Below are 21,145 nucleotides of genomic sequence, written 5' to 3' on the forward strand. Positions count from 1 at the left end.
CGCGGTCACCACGGGAAGTTTAACTTTCTCTGCCCTCTTGATTTTAACCGAGGAGCCTCCGCAGGGTCCAGTTCCTGTTGGGAGCTTTCCAGCCCACGACAATCCCTGCCCGGCAGTCAGGGCAGGGAACCCCCAGTCTCTGGTGGAGGCCACAGTGACCGAGGCCGGGACAGTGCTAGCCTGGTCCCCCAACAATCTGGAGCAGCGCTGCCACACCCGAGCGCCAAGGGAAAGGGTTGCGTGCCCCGGGTTGGGGCGTCCTGGCCTCCAGGGCGTTGGGGCAGCACCAGCTCTTCTGCAAGCCTGGCCTCCTGGGGTCCCTGGCCTCATGGGGCCCCGCCTGCGGTGACAATGTAAACCCACCAGCTTATAGACCTTACTTACCGTCAGTGTTTGCCAGCCCTTGAACTAGCACTCTAACTTCCTTCTTCCAATATCCAAGGTAACACTGCAACCTGAACATTTTCCAAAATCCACATAAAACATTTTTTTAAATACTGAGTTACCCTAGAAAGGACTTATTCCAGGAATTCTTGATTTCTGCTTTTTTTTAATAAATTAATTTTTTATTGGTGTTCAATTTACCAACATACAGAATAACACCCAGTGCTCATCCCATCAAGTGCCCCCCTCAATGCCCGTCATCCATTCACCCCCACCCCCCCGCCCTCCTCCGCTTCCACCGCCCCTAGTTCGTTTCCCAGAGTTAGGAATCTTTATGTTCTGTCTCCCTTTCTGATATTTCCCACTCATTTCTTCTCCCTTCCCTTCTATTCCCTTTCACTATTATTTATATTCCCCAAATGAATGAGAACATACAAGGTTTGTCCTTTTCCGATTGACTTACTTCACTCAGCATAATACCCTCCAGTTCCATCCACGTTGAAGCAAATGGTGGGTATTTGTCGTTTCTAATGGCTGAGGAATATTCCATTGTATACATAGACCACATCTTCTTTATCCATTCATCTTTCGATGGACACCGAGGCTCCTTCCACAGTTTGGCTATTGTGGACATTGCTGCTATAAACATCGGGGTGCAGGTGTCCCGGCGTTTCATTGCATCTGAATCTTTGGGGTAAATCCCCAGCAGTGCAATTGCTGGGTCATAGGGCAGGTCTATTTTTAACTCTTTGAGGAACCTCCACACAGTTTTCCAGAGTGGCTGCACCAGTTCACATTCCCACCAACAGTGCAGGAGGGTTCCCTTTTCTCCGCATCCACTCCAACATTTCTTGTTTCCTGCCTTGTTTTTTTTATTTTTTTTTATTTTTTATTTTTTATTGGTGTTCAATTTACTAACTTACAGAATAACCCCCAGTGCCCGTCACCCATTCACTCCCACCCCCTGCCCTCCTCCCCTTCTACCACCCCTAGTTCGTTTCCCAGAGTTAGCAGTCTTTACGTTCTGTCTCCCTTTCTGATATTTCCCACACATTTCTTCTCCCTTCCCTTATATTCCCTTTCACTATTATTTATATTCCCCAAATGAATGAGAACATATAATGTTTGTCCTTCTCCGACTGACTTACTTCATTCAGCATAATACCCTCCAGTTCCATCCACGTTGAAGCAAATGGTGGGTATTTGTCATTTCTAATAGCTGAGTAATATTCCATTGTATACATAAACCACATCTTCTTTATCCATTCATCTTTCGTTGGACACCGAGGCTCCTTCCACAGTTTGGCTATCGTGGCCATTGCTGCTGTAAACATCGGGGTGCAGGTGTCCCGGCGTTTCATTGCATTTGTATCTTTGGGGTAAATCCCCAACAGTGCAATTGCTGGGTCGTAGGGCAGGTATATTTTTAACTCTTTGAGGAACCTCCACACAGTTTCCCAGAGTGGCTGCACCAGTTCACATTCCCACCAACAGTGTAAGAGGGTTCCCTTTTCTCCGCGTCCTCTCCAACATTTGTGGTTTCCTGCCTTGTTAATTTTCCCCATTCTCACTGGTGTGAGGTAGTATCTCATTGTGGTTTTGATTTGTATTTCCCTGATGGCAAGTGATGCAGAGCATTTTCTCATATGCATGTTGGCCATGTCTATGTCTTCCTCTGTGAGATTTCTCTTCATGTCTTTTGCCCATTTCATGATTGGATTGTTTGTTTCTTTGGTGTTGAGTTTAATAAGTTCTTTATAGATATTGGAAACTAGCCCTTTATCTGATATGTCATTTGCACTGTCTTCTCCCATTCTGTAGGTTGTCTTTTAGTTTTGTTGACTGTATCTTTGCTGTGCAAAAGCTTCTTATCTTGATGAAGTCCCAATAGTTCATTTTTGCTTTTGTTTCTTTTGCCTTCGTGGATGTATCTTGCAAGAAGTTACTGTGGCCAAGTTCAAAAAGGGTGTTGCCTGTGGATTTCTGCTTTGATACAGGTTTCATGAGCCGTGATAACTGAAACTATGTAGAGTGCATATTTATTTTTACTAAAACTATATGGAGTGCATATTTATTTTTACTAAATGTATAATCATGAACTTTTAAATATGGAGATATATTCTGATGTACTATTATATTTTTGTAGAATTTTGGACAAAGTGTCCAGCCAAGTTCAAGTGAGCCAAAACAGACTATAAGGGGTACTTCTCATGGTAAAGAAGGTATGTGTCAGTTTAAGGTTTTTCTCTGAGCTTTGTTCCCAGCGATTTCACTGCTCTGTGGGCTTTCCCAAGTCTGTTCACACTAGGTGACCGGTAGACTGTGTGGGATTCGAGCTCCCCTTACCCTGCACATTTACACTGTTGCCAGGTTTTTTATTCTAAATAATGATGTATTGAACATCTTTCTACATGAAGCTTTCCCCTGACTTTTCGATCATGTCCATAAGATGGAGATTCCAAGAATTAAAATCACAGTATTTGATATGTCATTGGCACCTAAATAAGGATTTGTTGAATGAAATTCTATGTATTAAGTGATTACTGGATCAGAGGAAATAGGCATTGTTATAGCTCCTTTTACAGATTCTAAAGTATTTTCCTGAGCAATACCATTTAAAACTTTTCTAGGGTGTATGCCAACTTGAGGTAGAATTATTTCTATGATTTGCTTACATGGCAGGCAAAGAAATTCTGTTATATTAGTTTTGAATTATATATCTTTTATAAAAATATGCTTAGTTGTTTATGTATCTTTACTTTTGGTGAATTGGTCCTTCATATTGTTTTTTCCTTTAGATATTGGAGTTTTGGTATTTTCTTACTGATTTCTGCAAATTCTTTAAATATCAAGGGTTCTATTCTTCATATTAATTGCACGTTTTTATTTCTTTATTATTTATGTTTTACTCCACTTATATGTTTACATTTAGAAGCCTTCCTTTTTTTTTCATTCAACAAACAATCAAGGGATGTCTGGGTGGCTCAGTGGTTGAGCATCTGCCTTCGGCTCAGGGTGTGATCCCCAGTCACAGGATCAAGTCCTGCATCAGGCTCCCCACAGGAACCTACTTCTCTCTCTGCCTGTGTCTCTGCCTCTCTCTCTATCTCTCATGAATAAATAAATAAAATCTTAAAACAACAACAACAAATGAGAGCTAATTTCCCACCTACAACTAGATATTGGATATACAGTAATGCACAAAACACACACAAGTCTTGCCTTTCAAAAACTTAAAGTCTGTTAGGGAAGACTGCCCTTAAATAATTAACTTCTCTTATAGTCTTAGTGATTCTCCATTACTTTTAAGACTAAAGAACCTTCCCAACACAGAAATTCAGAAGCATTTCTTCCTTTCTCCTCTAGATTGCTTTAATGGTTTCATTCATTAAATTAAATTTTTAAAATTTCCTTTGAATTTGTTCAAATGGATGATTTAAAAGAACACTGCAAATAGATTCTTTAATAAGCAACATACTAATTTATTGAGTCATCTGTCCCTGCCCTCAAGACTTTGATGCTTCTTTGACATATGTTAAATTCCTGTACCTATCTGGGTCTATTCCTACGCTTTCAGTTCTTTTCAGCTCATTGTCTGGTTTTCTAACATTTCCTTAAATTCCTTTTCTTTTACTCTTTTATTTATAATTTATCTTGATTGTTATTATAAAGGCAATCTACCTTCTCTTTGAACTACCAATGAATAACAAACCTACTACACAAACATAATCTAAACTTGATGTGTTTTTCCTTTAGCTCAGGATTTTCATTGCCTTACTGCCATCATTTTGAATTTCTGTTTTTTAAACAGAGATGGAAAACTATTAGATATAGATAATGCTGATAAATAAAGTGCAAAGTAATAGAACATTTACTGGGTTTCTATTTGAAAAACATGTCAGTTAAGTAGGTATAAGATCCCAAAGACAAAGGATCAAAGAATAATTAATGTAGAATTTCTGTAGTTTCAGATAGTACTTCTCAGTTTTTGATGGCTGAAAACCTAGTGAGAGCTTCAGTGCCTGAGGATGAAATTCTTACTGTCATGAATAGCAAGCAGCTACAGAAACCAAATCTAGCTTTAAATAAGACCCAATCATTCAACATCTGTGCACGCTCAGCCAAAGAACAGAAGATCCTACAAGTCCCTCAGTCGTCTCAGTGAGAGGTTATACTGTAAGTATGGAAGAACACCTTTTACAAGAAATGTTATATTTTGTACTTAGACTATTTTAATTTAAAATTTAATTTAATTTAATTTAGAGATGCCTGGGTGGCTCAGTGGTTGAGCATCTCCCTTCGGCTCGGGACATGATCCAGAGGTCCTAGGATCGAGTCCCAATCAGGCTCCCCACAGGAAGCCTGCTTCTCCCTCTGCCTGTGTCTCTGCCTCTCCCTCTATGTCTCTCATGAGTAAATAAATAAAATCTTTTTAAAAATGTTTTAAAAAAATGTTTAAACATTTTTAAAAAGATTTTAATTTACAAATTGGAAATAATGTATCCAGATTATTAGCTATTTAAATCAAGTATGTGACAATTAAAAATATACTTGAGTAGGGGTGCCTGAGTGGCTCAGTTGGTTATATAACACTCTTGATTTCAGCTCAGGTTGTGATCTCAGGGTCGTGAGACTGAGCCCCTCATCAGGCTCCTCACTCAGTGGGGAGTCTGCTTGAGGATTCTCTCTTGCCCTCTCCCCTTCCCCCCATTCACACACACATTCTCTCTCCCTCTCTCTATAATAATTAATTAAATAAATAAATAAATAAATAAATAAATTTTTATGTCCATATTATATATATTTGCATATACCTTACTATTTCACATATACCATATTTATGTCATTTATGATGATGTCAGTTTCTTTAACAGGCTTATCTATCTTTTAGTGATGTATAAATACACTTCCATCTCAGCAATGCGACAGGCTAGGTAGCTTTAGTGACCATCCATCGAAAACAACCGTAAATTCTGAATTAAGTACTTTTAAAAATCTTAAATATAACAGGGACACCTGGGTGGCTCAGCAGTGGGGCGTTTGCTTTCGGCTCAGGGCATGATCCTAGGATCTGGGATCGGGTCCTACCTCAGGCTCCCTGCAGGAAGCTGGCTTCTCCCTCTGCCTGTGTCTCTGCCTCTCTCTGTCTCTCATGAATAAATAAATGCAACCTTTAAAAAAGGAAAAACTTAAATATAACATTAGCTGGTTAGAATATAAGCAATTCTTTTGGGTGGGGGGCGAGTGGAGAGAGAGAATCTTAAGCTGACTCCACACTCAGCACAGAGCCCAACATGGGGCTTGATCTCACAACACTGAGATGACTTGAGCAGAAATCAAGAGTCAGACACTTAACTGACTGAGCCACCCAGGTGCCCTGAATATAAGGAATTCTAAGACCAGGAACTGAATACAGATAAAAACCCAGAAAGTTAAAGAAAATGCTGTAGCTGGCTGTTGTCTTGTGGATATTTATTTAACCCACACACTTTGCTTTTCATGGCTTCACAGATAAAGAAACAGGATACAAAGCCCTGATGGGTAGTCTCCAGAAGATCCTCACCCCATAACGTTGCGCCTCCCAAGGAGCTACACCATACAGTTATATACCCAGGGACCAAGAGGGCTGGGAAAAGCTTCCATATCTGAGTTTCGGGATTGAGCAGATGACAGAGAAAGATGTGCAAGCTTTTCCACCGCCCTCTGTCTCGTGTGTATCTGTGTAGGATGTGGCACATTTTCTTTTCTTTTTTTTTTAAGATTTTATTTATTTATTAATAAGAGACCCAGAGAGAGAGAGAAAGGCGCAGAGACACACACAGGCAGAGGGAGAAGGAGGCTCCATGCAAGGAGCCCGACGTGGGACCCGATCCCAGGACTCCAGGATCACTCCCAGGTCCGAAGGCAGGCGCTAAACCACTGAGCCACCCAGGGATCCCCTGTGGCACATTTTCTATGAGATTTTGTTAATAGCAAATCCTTACCAAAGGCAATTCTAAAGAATGCATTTCAGCAGACCAGAAGTAATCTCAGTCTGAGAGGGTAAATTTGAGCAAATGTCATGTAAAACAAACGTTAATAAAGTCATGTGTGTTTCAGAAAGAAAAACATTAGCCTATTAAAATAAATACCTATTAAGAATAGTGTATTCGTTGGGAGAACAAAAATGATACTAGGTTAGTAAGATTCTTCTTAAGGAATTTGGTACAGTTTAACCTTTTTCTATTTGAGTATAACTAACATACAGTGTTATATTAGTTTCAGGTGTTCAATATACTGGTTCCACCTTGTGCACATCACTCAGTGCTCATCATCATAAATGCCCTCCTCCATCCCCATTGCTTGCTTCCCCGTTGCACTGCCCACCTGCCCTCAGGCCACCAGCAGCTTGTTTTCCATAGTTCAGTCTGTTTCTTGGTTTGTCTCTTTTTTTCTTTGCTTATTTGTTTTGTCTCTTAAATTTCACATATGAGTGAAATTTACAGTATTTGTCTTTCTCTGACTTATTTCACATAGCATGATACTCCCTTGGTCAGATTAACTTTAGATAGTGGTAGAGGAAGTATGCTTCTGATAGTTACAAGGGTCACATGTAAAGGACTAGAAATAGAGTATACAATTTTCAAACTGGTTAAGGAGAAAAGTGGCATGCAAAAAAAAAAAAAAGTCAAATTGATCCATGATAAGAACAGAAGAGAGTGAAAAATAAACATAGAAGACATAGGATAAACAGAAAAACTGTGCTATAAAATGGTATATACAAATGTTCTGACAATGAATGTATGTGGATTATATGCTACATTTAAAAGATCTTTTAGGGGTGCCTGGGTGGCTCAGTCAGTGAAGCATCTGCCTTCAGCTCAGGTCATGATCTCAAGGTTCTGGGATAGAGTCCCACGTGGGGCTCAGCTGGGAGTCTACTTCTCTCACTCTGCTGTTCCCATTGTGCTCTCTCTTTCACACACTCTCTCTCTCAAATAATTAAAATCTTTAAATAAATATCTTTTTAAAATTTATATTTTATAACATTATATTTTGTTTATAAACACTATATTTAAAACATAAGGATATAGAATAGCTGAAAATAAAAAAGATGGAAAATACCAAGCAAATTCTAACCAAAGGAAAATTAGTTTCAATGTATTATTATCAAACAAAATTGACGATAAAGCAGAAAGCATGCATTAGTAGACATAAAGAGGATCATGATGATCAAAGCTTTAATTCAGGAGAAATATATAAAACATTTTCATTTTATATGCATTTAAAAACATGCCTCAAAATATCTAAAATATGTTTTAGCCATGGTGGGAGATTTCTTTTTTTACATTGCTAGGAATTGATAGAAAAAACAGACTAGATAGTTTGAACACCAATAAAAAATAAATTTATTTTAAAAAAAAGAAAAAACAGACTAGATAGAAAAAAAGAAATGAAATAGATGTGTAAGAATCAAACATGATTAACAAACTTGATTAAAGGGACACATTCTTTACAAATATACATAGAATATGTATTAAAATGAGCCATATACTATACCATAAAACAAGCCTGAAACATTTCAAAGGATTGGAGTTTTGCACAGACTCTGACCACAATGCAATTTAGCTAAAAATGAATAACAAAAAGATAACCATTAACAAGTACATTTCTGGGCACCCAGGTGGCTCAGTCAGTTAAGCATCTGACTCTTGATTTTTGGCTCAGGTCATGATCTCAGTCTCATGACCTTGAGATCATGACCTGAGCCCTGCATCCGGCTCCCCACTCAGCACAAAATCTACTTGTCCCTCTCCCTCTGCTCTTCCCCCTGCTCAAGCTCTTTCTCTCCCCCTCTCTCTCTCTCATAAATGAAATCTTTAAAAAAGAGAGAGAAGCACATTTTTAAATAAACTGTGGTTCAAAATAAAATTATTTTCATACCATAATGAAAATTACAGAATATTTTGAAACAGGACAGGAGCATTAGCTCACCTGGGACAGAGTATGGGGGAAAGAAATGCCAGATTCCATAAAAGCTGATGTTAGGAATTCTGCTTAAATGTTTAACAAAGTGCTAAAGGGTAAGTGTGAATTACTATGAGAATGTAAAACCCCTGGGAGCCACAGAAGAGAAGAGTTCACACCCACTTACAGATTCTTCTCCATGAACCTACATGTTCTTCATGAGAGAAGTAGAGAGCAGGGGCACATGGGTGGCTCAGTGGTTGAGCATCTACCTTTGGTCAGGGCAGTGATCCCGGGGTCCTGAGATTGAGTGCCACATCAGGTTCCCTGCAGGGAGCCTGCTTCTCCCTCTGTCTGTGTCTGTGTCTCTGTCTCTGTCTCTGTGTCTCTCATGAATAAATAAATAAAACATTTAAACAATAGATGGGATCCCTGGGTGGCTCAGTGGTTTAGTGCCTGCCTTTGGCCCAAGGCATGATCCTGGAGCCCCGGGATAGAGTCCTGCATCAGGCTCCCTCCATGGAGTCTGCTTTTCCCTCTGCCTGTGTCTCTGCCTCTCTCTCTCTCTCTCTCTCTCTCTCTCTCTCTCTCTCTCTGTCTCCCATGAATAAATAAATAAAATCTTTTTAAAAAAGAGAGAGAGCAGAGCAGGAGATGGTGGAGGGCAGGGACAGGCAGTGTGTGAAATGGGGCCTCAGGGCAGCAGGTGCAGAGGAGGGAGCCATGCTGTGGGGAAGGCGTGAGGCCCGGCACAGTACCTTCTCTCCTACAGAACAATGCAGCAAGCTTTGTGGGTTGCCCCCAGGCTCAAGTGAAGACTGATGGGGGTATGGGGAAGGGGAAAGAAAAAAGCTTCTACTAGGGTTTGGCAGGGGACAGGATGGGCCCAGATCCCCATAAGCCTCCCAATGTTTATTGGAGGACAGGCACAAAAGTCTCTTGCATAAAACATGTTGGAGACAGAAGGCAGAGTTGACAACTATGAAAACAGACAACTTCACTGCTCCTTGCCGTGAGGCCAACAAAACCAAGTGAGCAACAGGAATCTGCTGCTGGGGAGGGCAGGCGCCTACAGAGAGCGCGCTGCTAGTGTGCAGACATCTGGGAAGGCCCAAGGCTGACATGGAGCAGGAAGACCGACAAGAAAAACTTCTGTGAGCCCTGCAGGAGCACAAAATACCAGCAGAGGAACGGGGAACCAGTAGGGACTAAAGGGCACCGTAGCAGCCACAAAGCCCCAACCCAGGGCTGCCCAGCCACACCATCAATGGAGGAGGGCCTCTTGATCTCAGGTTGTTGGTTCAGCCACCATACTGGGCACGGAGCCTACTTTGATCCTGTTGATGAGCCACATTCACTCCAGCTGCCTAGCAGAGGAGGCACAGCCATGTCAAGGCATGAGTACAATTTGCCTTAGTAACCACTTCTAAACAAAGTTTAGCAGTCAGTCAAATATGAAGAGACACCAAAAAAAAAAAAAAAAAAGCAAGGAAAATATTTTCAAGGGACAAAGCAATCCGCAGACGGAGACACAGAGATGACTCAGACACTGGAAGTCTCAGGTGGGTAATTTTAAATGACTGTGACTAACATGCTAAAGAAAGAAAAGAGATGTGCATGAACACACGGGGAATCTAAAAAGATACGGAAACAGAGTCAGATGGACACATGAGAGAGAAAAATGAAAAATATCACCTCACCAGTAGACTCAACACAGCTGAGGAAAGAATGAATTTGAAGATAGATGATAGAGAATTTCCAGCTGAAATCCCAGGATGGAAATGAAAAAGATGGTCAGGGAGGGGACAGAGCAGAGGACTGAGAACATTGGGATAGTCTGCAATCCATCAAATCCCCATGTGCAAAGCTGCAGCCACTTTGTGCTGGGAGGAGAAGGTGTCCAAGTCACAGGGAGCCAGAGTCAACACAGCACCCCTCACATGGGCTGAATGCCTGCTTGGGGTCCCAGATAGCACACTGACAGATGGCTAGGAGAACTTCTGGGGTCATTTTCAGACAAATTGTCTGTCACTCCATATTGGAAAAATTGGATACCCAGCAGAGGTTAAATTGAACTGCTATCAAATATACATAAAACTTAGTACCAAATTACTGTGATTAAAGATTAAATATGAAGTAAAATATATAAAGCTTCTAGGAGATAATATTTAAAAATTTTTCTAACCTCAGGTTAAGGAAGTATTTCTTAGAGTGCAAGGAACATAATCCATAGAGGAGAAAATAAATTATTTTTGTTTTTTTTTTGTTTTTTTTTGAGAAAATAAATTATATTAAAATTATAAACTTTTCTTCATATCAGAATATCATTGGAGCACCTGGGTGGCTCAGCCCCTGAAGCAATAGATTCTTGGTTTGGGCATGAGATGGAGCCCCACCTGGCTCTCTGCTGGGCAGGAGTCTGCTCCAGCTTCTCTCTCTCTGCCTCTGCCCTTTCCCCCCCCCACATACACGCCTGTTCTCTCTCTCTTCTTGCTCACTCTCTAATACATCTTTTTTAAAAAATCATTAAAAGAATGAATAGACAGGCCACAAAGTGAGAGAATATATTTAGAATACATAGAAGAAGGACTCTTATTCAAAATATGTAAAGAACTATAAATCAATAAGAAAATGAGACAAGAGAACCAAGAGAGGAAGACAGTAGCTTCTCTATGAGAGAAATGTGTGCGATGACCACCAGGCAGGTGTCCCGCACCCTGGTCCAGTGAGGCCCAGTGACATGCTCCAGGGTGTGAGCAGGTGCAGTCTCAGGAGGACACAAGCATACCCTCCATACCCTCTGGGCCAGCGATCTGCCCCTAGCCCACCCAGGTGCATCAAGAGGATGCAGGGGGTAGCACCACTCAGGCACACACACGTCATCATAGAGGAACCGCATGCGGCAAATCCCAGGAGAGTAAAAGCAGGGCAAGTCCGTTCCTCTGGGGCCGGAATACACCTGCTGCGGGGTTAGGGGGTGTCCCCATGGTGGGGGTGGGGCTCAAGGCCCAGGGTGGCATGTCTGCGCACTGCAGGCTGGAGAGGAAGAGCAGGTCGAGACTGAAAACCTCAGTCACCTGTTGTAGACACTCCATGTACTTAGCACTTCCCTGAAAGCATTCTGCTTGAAGTTGTGTTCTCTTTTCTTCGGGGACCCCTGCTATGGACGAGTCTAGGCCCTGAAAAGGCAACAGAGGTGACCGATCACTCAACTCCTGTGCCTTCCCAACTAAACAGACATCTCCTTCCTGACATGCTCCAAGAATGAAATCTCCTTTCGGTTTAAAAAAAGAAGAAAGACAAATGGAAAAGAAAACCCAGTATTTAAATAAAGATTCTAGTAGAATGGTCAAAGTATTAGGAATTCCTTTTTATCAACTTTAGTTTTATGTCATTGTTTTTAAGCAAACTACTTCTATTTCCTACGTAATATAAGTGTAAACACGGTTCCTGGCACAATAGGAAAAAACTCTTAACTCTGTTTTGAGTATTTTAACATACCAGAATTTAGTATCTGATTCTTTAGTTGTTCTTCTCTGTCAATATAGATCACTAAGTTATTTTTGTATCATGGCATAATTCTTTCAGATGTACAAGAAGCCATTTGCAAAAATCCATCCATCAAAAATACCTTATAAATAATACCACTTCTGGTAAGTATTTTAAGAAGCTTTTTTTTTCTCATTTTAGGAAATATCATGATTTCATGTGTAAGAATCCTGTATTGAAATTAATTTTTCTTGAGGTTGGCTTTTAGGGAGGTTTCCTCCCCAATTAACTTTCAACTATATTTTTTTAACTTTCAATTGTAATATGTTTTGTTAGAATCAGCTAATATCCTCTCATTGAAAAGAGATCAAAATATAAAGTTTTTTTATATACAGAATATTTCATTATTCATTGGAATGGAATCAGGTATCAGTGTACTCCTCTAGGATAACTGTGCATGTGTAGCCTAATTAGGAAATTGTTAAGAATTTTACGTTCCCCCCCCCCCCCCGACTTTCATGTCTTCAAAGTTCAAAACTAGACATTGTTATTTGGATTTTTTTCTTTTATCTTTACCGTGACAATTGAATTCTGGTAAAGATCCACATACCAATGGCAGTGTATTACATTAAGGATTTCCCTCTAGCAGGCAAAAGGAACACATGGGGAGTATGTACCAGTCACCAGAATGTGGCTCACAGCCATGTGGGCAGCGCAGCCTTAGGAACTCAGGACATCCTAAGTGGCTGGAGGCACTCAGACAGGTGTGTTGGAAAGGGCGGCTCAAACAAAGACGCTGCCTCTCCTCTCACTGCCCTCCACTGAGCTGTTCAATAAGGAGATGTTTTGTTAGAAAAGTAATGGGATGTTTGCTCAGTTGTTTGTCATCATACACCCTCAGGTCTGAAATCTTGACAAGAAAAAGATCACATGACTATACTTAATTTCTTTTACATAAACAAAGGCATACATTTCTTACCCATGTTTTGGCTGTCCGGGGTACGTAGTAAGGAAGAAGAAGAAAGAGGCTGCCCCTGCCCTCCTGAAGATTTTTACTTCCCTCCAGGCTAATGGTTCTCAGAAATGGCCTTTTTACATGGCATTTATGATGGTGCAACTGTTAGACACAACTCTCATGGCAACTGTCACGTTGACTCCTGCTGTTCACATACTACTAGTTTGGCTTTTTTCTCAGTTTTTCATCCCCACCAATTCATCAATTTCAGTAATTTTTGCAGTGATAATTTGTGTCTGAATTTGTGAGAGTTTTCTGTTCTTTATAACATAAACAGTTCCCATCTTACTCTAGTGAGATCATAGCCATGGTAACGGAGGTCACTCTTTGGTACACTTCAGCTCAACCTGAAAACAGCGTACTGACCCCAGACAACAGGCTGAGCATGAGCTGTAAACACTTCCCAATAAGGAGAGAGAATCGCTCTCTGTGCTCATTGGAGCTCCGTGTGGTTGGAGGGCTCAAGTATCTGTCTCATAGCTGAACAGTTGCAAACGTGAAGGACCACCAAGAGGCTTGGAATCCTCTCTTAGATCTTTCCTGCTCATTATGGCAGTTGGTAACCATGAGTTAGTCCCTTTATCTCCATACATGTTATCCTTCCTTACTTTGTCATCACTGACCTAGGTCAGAAACCATTTATTTTCAGGGGAAATGGTATAAAATCATAGAATTTTTAACTGCCCAATTAAACAGCTGATGTTAAAAGTACCCCATCTCTCCCCCCAATCCAAATTACTTCATTTGCCATATTCTGCATGGGGATTTGAGCATTTTAGCCTTGCTTGCCCTTTTTCTACTATGTTTATCTTTTTTACACTTCAGTTGGTTTCACTGATTGTTGACATTTTGTCATGCTTGCTTTATCCAATAGATGGAAGGATGGATGGAAGAATAGAATAAATAGAAGAGGAAAGGAGTGGATAGAGATTCATACATATATACACACACACAAATGTACATTTTAATGAACCGTTTAAAAGTCAATTTTAGACAAGATGATACCTTCCCACTAAATACTGAAGCATACATGTTCTAAGAACAGACATTCTCCTGCATAACCACAACACCGTCATCACACCCAAGAAATTTAACATTGATATAATACTGCCTGATACACACTCCATTTCAGAATTCTCCAGTTCAAAAACAAAATGTCGTTTGTGGCTATTTTATTTCTCTGATGCAAGATGTAGGATGCAGCCCAGGATTATGCATTGTATATGGTCCTCTTGTCTCTTAACCTAGAAGAGTCTCTTCTTTCCCAGTCTTTCATGCACAATGACACTTTTGAAGAGTCCAGGCCAGTTGTGTTGTTGACGGTCTCATGATTTGAAGCTTTCTGATTGTTTTCTCACAGGTTAACATTTATGACAGATGCAAAGTTTGTGTTCTTATAGTATGTTTGTTTTCATTTTATCACCTACTTGATTCTACCTGAATCTTGCTTTCAGGTTTTCATTTAGCTGCTTATAATTTGAGTTCAGAAGACTGTTGTCCAAGCTTTTAGAGTTGTGTTTAAAGCAAGATTAAATACGTGCTTAGTACCTCCCCCAGGAATAAAGTGCATGGGCTTTAGATACATTTTGGTTTGTGTCTTCATCATAAGTGTAGTCTTTAGTTCCCATCACCTGGTCTTTTGAAAGCTTTTAAAATTTGTTCCTGTATCTCCATCAAAATTCCAAACAAGTAAAATTATTTAATGTGTAAGCTCTAGAAAGGCAATATGTAATCATATTCCTATACTTTCTGTATATGACACAAGAGGCCACCAAAGCTTACCTCATTTTTCCCAGGACAACTGTGGTATAGTCTAGTTCTCATCAATGGAGATCTTTCTAAAAAAGATCTCCATCTCTCCATATAAGGGCAGAAATATCTTTATTTTATAAATTTATTTTTTATTGGTGTTCAATTTGCCAACATATAGAATAACACCCAGTGATCATCCCGTCAAGTGTAATGGCAGAAATATCTATTCAAGGAGGAGGGGCAAGAGGGCGGAAGAGTAGGGTCCCTAAATCACCTGTCCACACCAAATTACCTAGATAACCTTCAAATCATCCTGAAAAATCTACGAATTCGGCTTGAGATTTAAAGAGAGAACGGATGGAATGCTACAGTGAGAAGAGTTCGCGCTTCTATCAAGGTAGGAAGACAGAGAAAAAGAAATAAAGAAACAAAAGGCCTCCAAGGGGGAGGGGCCCCGCGAGGAGCCAGGCTGAGGCCGGGGCGAGTGTCCCCAGAACAGGAGAGCCCCGTCCCGGAGTAGCAGGAGCTGCACCAACCTTCCCGGGGGGAAAGGGGCTCCAGGGAGTTAGAGCAGGACCCCAGGAGGGCGGGGATGCCCTCGGGCTCCCTGGGACACTAACAGACACCTGCGCGCCCAGGAGAGTGCACCATACCCTGCGGCCGAGCTCCCTAAGAGACTGCAGCTCTCCACAGAGACCTGGCAGGCCAGAAAGGGCTGGCAGGATATATTCAGGGTCCTAAATGAGAAGAACATGCAACCAAGAATACTTTATCCAGCAAGGCTCTCATTCAAAATGGAAGGAGAGATAAAGAGCTTCCAAGACAGGCAGCAACTAAAAGAATATGTGACCTCCAAACCAGCTCTGCAAGAAATTTTAAGGGGGACTCTTAAAATTCCCCTTTAAGAAGAAGTTCAGTGGAACAATCCACAAAAACAAGGACTGAGGAGATATCATGATGACACTAAACTCATATCTGTCAATAGTAACTCTGAACGTGAACGGGCTTAATGACCCCATCAAAAGGCACAGGGTTTCAAACTGGATAAAAAAGCAGGACCCATCTATTTGCTGTCTACAAGAGACTCATTTTAGACAGAAGGACACCTACAACCTGAAAATAAAAGGTTGGAGAACCATTTACCCTTCAAATGGTCCTCAAAAGAAAGCAGGGGTAGCCATCCTTCGATCAGATAAACTAAAATTTACCCTGAAGACTGTAGTGAGAGATGAAGAGGGACAGTATATCATACTTAAAGGATCTATCCAACAAGAGGACTTAACAATCCTCAATATTATATGCCCCGAATGTGGGAGCTGCCAAATATTTAAACCAATTAATAACCAAAGTGAAGAAATACTTAGATAAGAATACACTTATACTTGGTGATTTCAATCTAGCTCTTTCTACCCTTGATAGGTCTTCTAAGCACAACATCTCCAAAGAAACGAGAGCTTTATTTTTTTATTTTATTTTTATTTTTTTTTTTTTTGAAACGAGAGCTTTAAATGATACACTGGACCAGATGGATTTCACAGATATCTACAGAACTTTACATCCAAACTCAACTGAATACACATTCTTCTCAAGTGCACATGGAACTTTCTCCAGAATAGACCACATACTGGGTCACAAATCGGGTCTGAACCAATACCAAAAGATTGGGATCATCCCCTGCATATTCTCAGACCATAATGCCTTGAAATTAGAACTAAATCACGAGAAGTTTGGAAGGACCTCAAACACGTGGAAGTTAAGGACCATCCTGCTAAAAGAGGAAAGGGTCAACCAGGAAATTAAGGAAGAATTAAAAAGATTCATGGAAACTAATGAGAATGAAGATACAACTGTTCAAAATCTTTGGGATGCAGCAAAAGCAGTCCTAAGGGGGAAATACATCGCAATACCAGCATCCATTCAAAAACTGGAAAGAACTCAAATACAAAAGCTAACCTTACACAAAAAGGAGCTAGAGAAAAAACAGCAGATAGATCCTACACCCAGCAGAAGAGAGAGTTAATTAAGATTCGAGAAGAACTCAATGAAATCGAGACCAGAAGAACTGTGGAACAGATCAACAGAACCAGGAGTTGGTTCTTTGAAAGAATTAATAAGATAGATAAACCATTAGCCAACCTTATTAAAAAGAAGAGAGAGAAGACTCAAATTAATAAAATCATGAATGAGAAAGGAGAGATCACTAACAACACCAAGAAATACAAACGATTTTAAAACCATATTATGAACAGCTATACGCCAATAAATTAGGCAATCTAGAAGAAATGGACGCATTCCTGGAAAGCCACAAACTACCAAAACTGGAACAGGAAGAAAGAGAAAACCTGAACAGGCCAATAACCAGCGAGGAAATTGAAGCAGTCATCAAAAACCTCCCAAGACACAAGAGTCCAGGGCCAGACTCCAGGAAGCCATCCCTGGGGAATTCTATCCAACGTTTAAAGAAGAAACCATACCTATTCTACTAAAGCTGTTTGGAAAGATAGAAAGAGATGGAGTACTTCCAAATTCAATCCAAATTCGTTCTATGAGGCCAGCATCACCTTAATTCCAAAACCAGACAAAGACCCCACCAAAAAGGAGAATTATAGACCAATATCCCTGATGAACATGCATGCAAAAATTCTCAACAAGATACTAGCCAATACAGAATTAATATTGTGAAAATGTCAATGTTACCCAGGGCAATTTACACGTTTAATGCAATCCCTATCAAAATACCATGGACTTTCTTCAGAGAGTTAGAACAAATTATTTTAAGATTTGTGTGGAATCAGAAAAGACCCCGAATAGCCAGGGGAATTTTAAAAAAGAAAACCATAGCTGGGGCCATCACAATGCCAGATTTCAGGTTGTACTACAAAGCTGTGGTCATCAAGACAGTGTGGTACTGGCACAAAAACAGACACATGGATCAATGGAACAGAATAGAGAACCCAGAAGTGGAACCTCAACTTTATGGTCAACTAATATTCGATAAAGGAGGAAAGACTATCCGTTGGAAGAAAGACAGTCTCTTCAATAAATGGTGCTGGGAAAATTGGACATCCACATGCAGAAGAATGAAACTAGACCACTCTCTTGCACCATACCCAAAGAGAAACTCAAAATGGATGAAAGATCTAAATGTGAGACAAGATTCCATCAAAATCCTAGAGGAGAACACAGGCAACACCCTTTTTGAACTTGGCCACAGTAACTTCTTGCAAGATACATCCACGAAGGCGAAAGAAACAAAAGCAAAAATGAACTATTGGGACTTCATCAAGATAAGAAGCTTTTGCACAGCAAAGGATACAATCAACAAAACTAAGACAACCTACAGAATGGGAGAAGGTATTTGCAAATGACGTGTCAGATAAGGGGCTAGTTTCCAAGATCTATAAAGAACCTATTAAACTCAACACCAAAGAAACAAACAATCCAATCATGAAATGGGCAAAAGACATGAAGAGAAATCTCACAGAGGAAGACATAGACATGGCCAACATGCACATGAGAAAATGCTCCGCATCACTTGCCATCAGGGAAAATCAAATCAAAACCACAATGAGATCCCACCTCACACCAGTGAGAATGGGGAAAATTAACAAGGCAGGAAACCACAAATGTTGGAGAGGATGCGGAGAAAAGGGAACCCTCTTGCACTGTTGGTGGGAATGTGAACTGGTGCAGCCACTCTGGAAAACTGTGTGGAGGTTACTCAAAGAGTTAAAAAAAGACCTGCCCTATGACCCAGCAATTGCACTGTTGGGGATTTACCCCAAAGATACAGATGCAATGAAACGCCGGGACACCTGCACCCCGATGTTTCTAGCAGCAATGCCCACAATAGCCAAACTGTGGAAGGAGCCTCGGTGTCCATAGAAAGATGAATGGATAAAGAAGATGTGGTCTATGTATACAATGGAATATTCCTCAGCCATTAGAAACGACAAATACCCACCATTTGCTTCAACGTGGATGGAACTGGAGGGTATTATGCTGAGTGAAGTAAGTCAATCGGAGAAGGACAAACAGTGTATATTCTCATTCATTTGGGGAATATAAATAATAGTGAAAGGGAATAGAAGGGAAGGGAGAAGAAATGTGTGGGAAATATCAGAAAGGGAGACAGAACATAAAGACTCCTAACTCTGGGAAACGAACTAGGGGTGGTGGAAGGGGAGGAGGGCGGGGGGTGGGGGTGAATGGGTGCCGGGCACTGAGGGGGCACTTGACGGGATGAGTACTGGGTGTTATTCTGTATGTTGGTAAATTGAACACCAATAAAAAATTAATTTATTTAAAAAAATATCTATTCAAGAATATTTGTTGGTTTGGAGTTGTTGCAGGTAAGCTTTTTATTAATGTTTTTTATTTTATTTTACATTTCCACCCCAGTGTTTTCACCCATACAAACTTATAAGAATTTTGTTTTTAAATGATAGTATATGTCATATATGTGTAGCTTTATAATTTACATGCTATTATGTAGTTAATTCAGGGACTGAATTTCTCATCAAGCAACATTAATTATATAATAAATCTACCAGCTCCCCCAATACTGCAAACTCAAATGCCATTGCTTTAAGATTCAAGAATTTTTGTTTAATTCTCAAAAATCATGTATCTCTCTGGAAAATTCACAACCTGGGTGAAGTTTCTTTTTTTTTTTTTTTTTTATTTATGATAGTCACAGAGAGAGAGAGAGAGAGAGAGAGAGAGGCAGAGACACAGGCAGAGGGAGAAGCAGGTTCCATGCACCGGGAGCCCGATGTGGGATTCGATCCCGGGTCTCCAGGATCGCGCCCTGGGCCAAAGGCAGGCGCCAAACCGCTGCGCCACCCAGGGATCCCCCTGGGTGAAGTTTCTATATTAACCCACCACCCTACACCCCCACATGGGTGTTTTTGTTACCATTTTTTGTGTCCCCCCGCCATTCTGTAACCCTTTGTGGGTTTTTTTCTCCCACAGAGTATGGTGGTGGTGATTTAGGTTTCTTCTCTAGGCAGAAAAGTGAACTGATATATTCATTCATGCTAAGGTATTTAGCATGAATTTTCAAAGATTTATCATTTTAAAAATCACTTAAAAGATTTAAAACCATTTAAATCATTTAAAAGCAATATCTGGAAAGAACTCTGGTGAATTTCTAAAAACGGGATTTTAGTGGGATTTCGGAATACTTTTGAGCAGGAAAGTCTCAGCATCTCTCACACCTCAGGCATCAGCCAACTCAGCTTGGAGCAGGCGCTGTTCTGAGATTTCAGAGGACCAAATTCCAGCCCACCCTTCCTCCTCGTCCCTTCCCTGGTCACTCCTATCCCTCTGCATCCTCTGAGACAGTCACTCCTGTAGAGCACTGAGCACAGAGCTTGTGGTACAGTTCCCGAGAACCACAGCTCAGGTTCCAGCATCATTATTGCCTCTATTATAATCATCTTATCTGTTCACATTGTCTCAAAAAAAGGAAACGTTCCTCAAACTACTTGAGTGAAATCTATATGGGAAGCATAACTTTAACTTGTAAATAATAGGAATCATTCTAACTTTGATTTGTAACAATTTGTAGTCCCACTTGACTCTCCTCTTACACTATGAATCTTCAGTTCCAGGCAAATTTAATGGGTTGTCCTCCAAGTCTGCAGTACTCTATTCCGCCCCCATGTTTTGCTCATACTTTGCTGATTTTCACACCCGGTTCCGAACTGCACTAGTTATACTTCTGTTCTGCTTTCTTAATCCAACCTAAGTGCCAACTTAATGTCACTTCCCTCATGAAACCCTCCATAAGCAATCCCTCCATAAGCAATCCACACTCTCCTCTGAATGCATTACTGTGTATCGCTGGTTTTGTATTTCTGCTCCATAGGTATTTTCATTAGTTGTCTTTTTACATGGTTAATCTTCTTTGCAACTATATTCTTGAGGCTGTTCTTCCACTTACCTGTCCATCTCACAGAAACTAGCACATACTACTAAATACTTGAAAATATTGGTTGAGACTTTATGACTTATTTATACATAGTCTTTGTGGGTTTTTTTTGTTTTGTTTTGTTTAAGATTTTATGTATTTGACAGAGACAGAGAGCACAAGTAGGCAGAGCGGCAGGTAGAGGGAGAAGCAGACTCCTTACTGAGCAGGGAGCCTGATGCGGGACTCAATTCAAGGAGCCTGGAATCATGACCTGAGCCCAAGGCAGATGCTTAACTAACTGAGCCGCCCAGCTGCCCCATATACATGGTCTTTGAATACAAATTATCTGCCTTTTTCAGACTGCAATAAAATTAGGTGATTTATTTGAACTTGAAACTTTAAAAAATAATAATCTGAAACAAGATTTTATGCTCCATAAAAAAAAAAAAAAACACTATCTCTGGAGTTCTTCCAAAGCCCTTTGGTGAATGTTAATATTTAATCAAATCAATACTTGTTAGAGGCAACTGAACATTGTTGAGCTATAATTAGAAAGAAGCAAGGAAGCCTGTTATGGGGTTCCTGCCATTGAGAAGTACTTTGCCCAATGGCTTCACACACTCTTGTTTAATCTTCTAAGT

At 40.5% G+C, this 21,145-nt stretch overlaps 2 protein-coding genes across 12 annotated transcripts in view; one reads left to right on the forward strand and one right to left on the reverse strand.

The window, feature by feature from the left end:
• The window catches only part of ANGPTL5 (angiopoietin like 5), a 136,760-nt gene that overhangs the window by 98,295 nt on the left and 17,320 nt on the right, over positions 1-21,145 (reverse strand). The gene's annotated exons all lie outside the window — the stretch shown is intronic.
• The window catches only part of CEP126 (centrosomal protein 126), a 102,448-nt gene that overhangs the window by 79,341 nt on the left and 1,962 nt on the right, over positions 1-21,145 (forward strand). For 2 of the 11 annotated variants that reach the window (XM_077893217.1, XM_077893210.1), the window contains one exon: positions 2,531-2,606. The exons of 2 other annotated variants lie outside the window; for them this stretch is intronic. In XM_077893217.1, the coding sequence (XP_077749343.1) occupies positions 2,531-2,565 (35 nt within the window). In that variant the 3' untranslated portion in view covers positions 2,566-2,606. Of the gene's footprint in view, positions 1-2,530; positions 2,607-4,349; positions 4,561-11,919; positions 11,985-21,145 lie in introns of those variants that run through there. 7 more of the 11 variants (XM_077893215.1, XM_077893212.1, XR_013376690.1 and 4 more) reach the window with 6 other exon arrangements.

Source organism: Canis aureus, chromosome 3 (assembly GCF_053574225.1).
Source record: "Canis aureus isolate CA01 chromosome 3, VMU_Caureus_v.1.0, whole genome shotgun sequence".
Classification (NCBI taxonomy): Eukaryota; Metazoa; Chordata; class Mammalia; order Carnivora; family Canidae; genus Canis; species Canis aureus.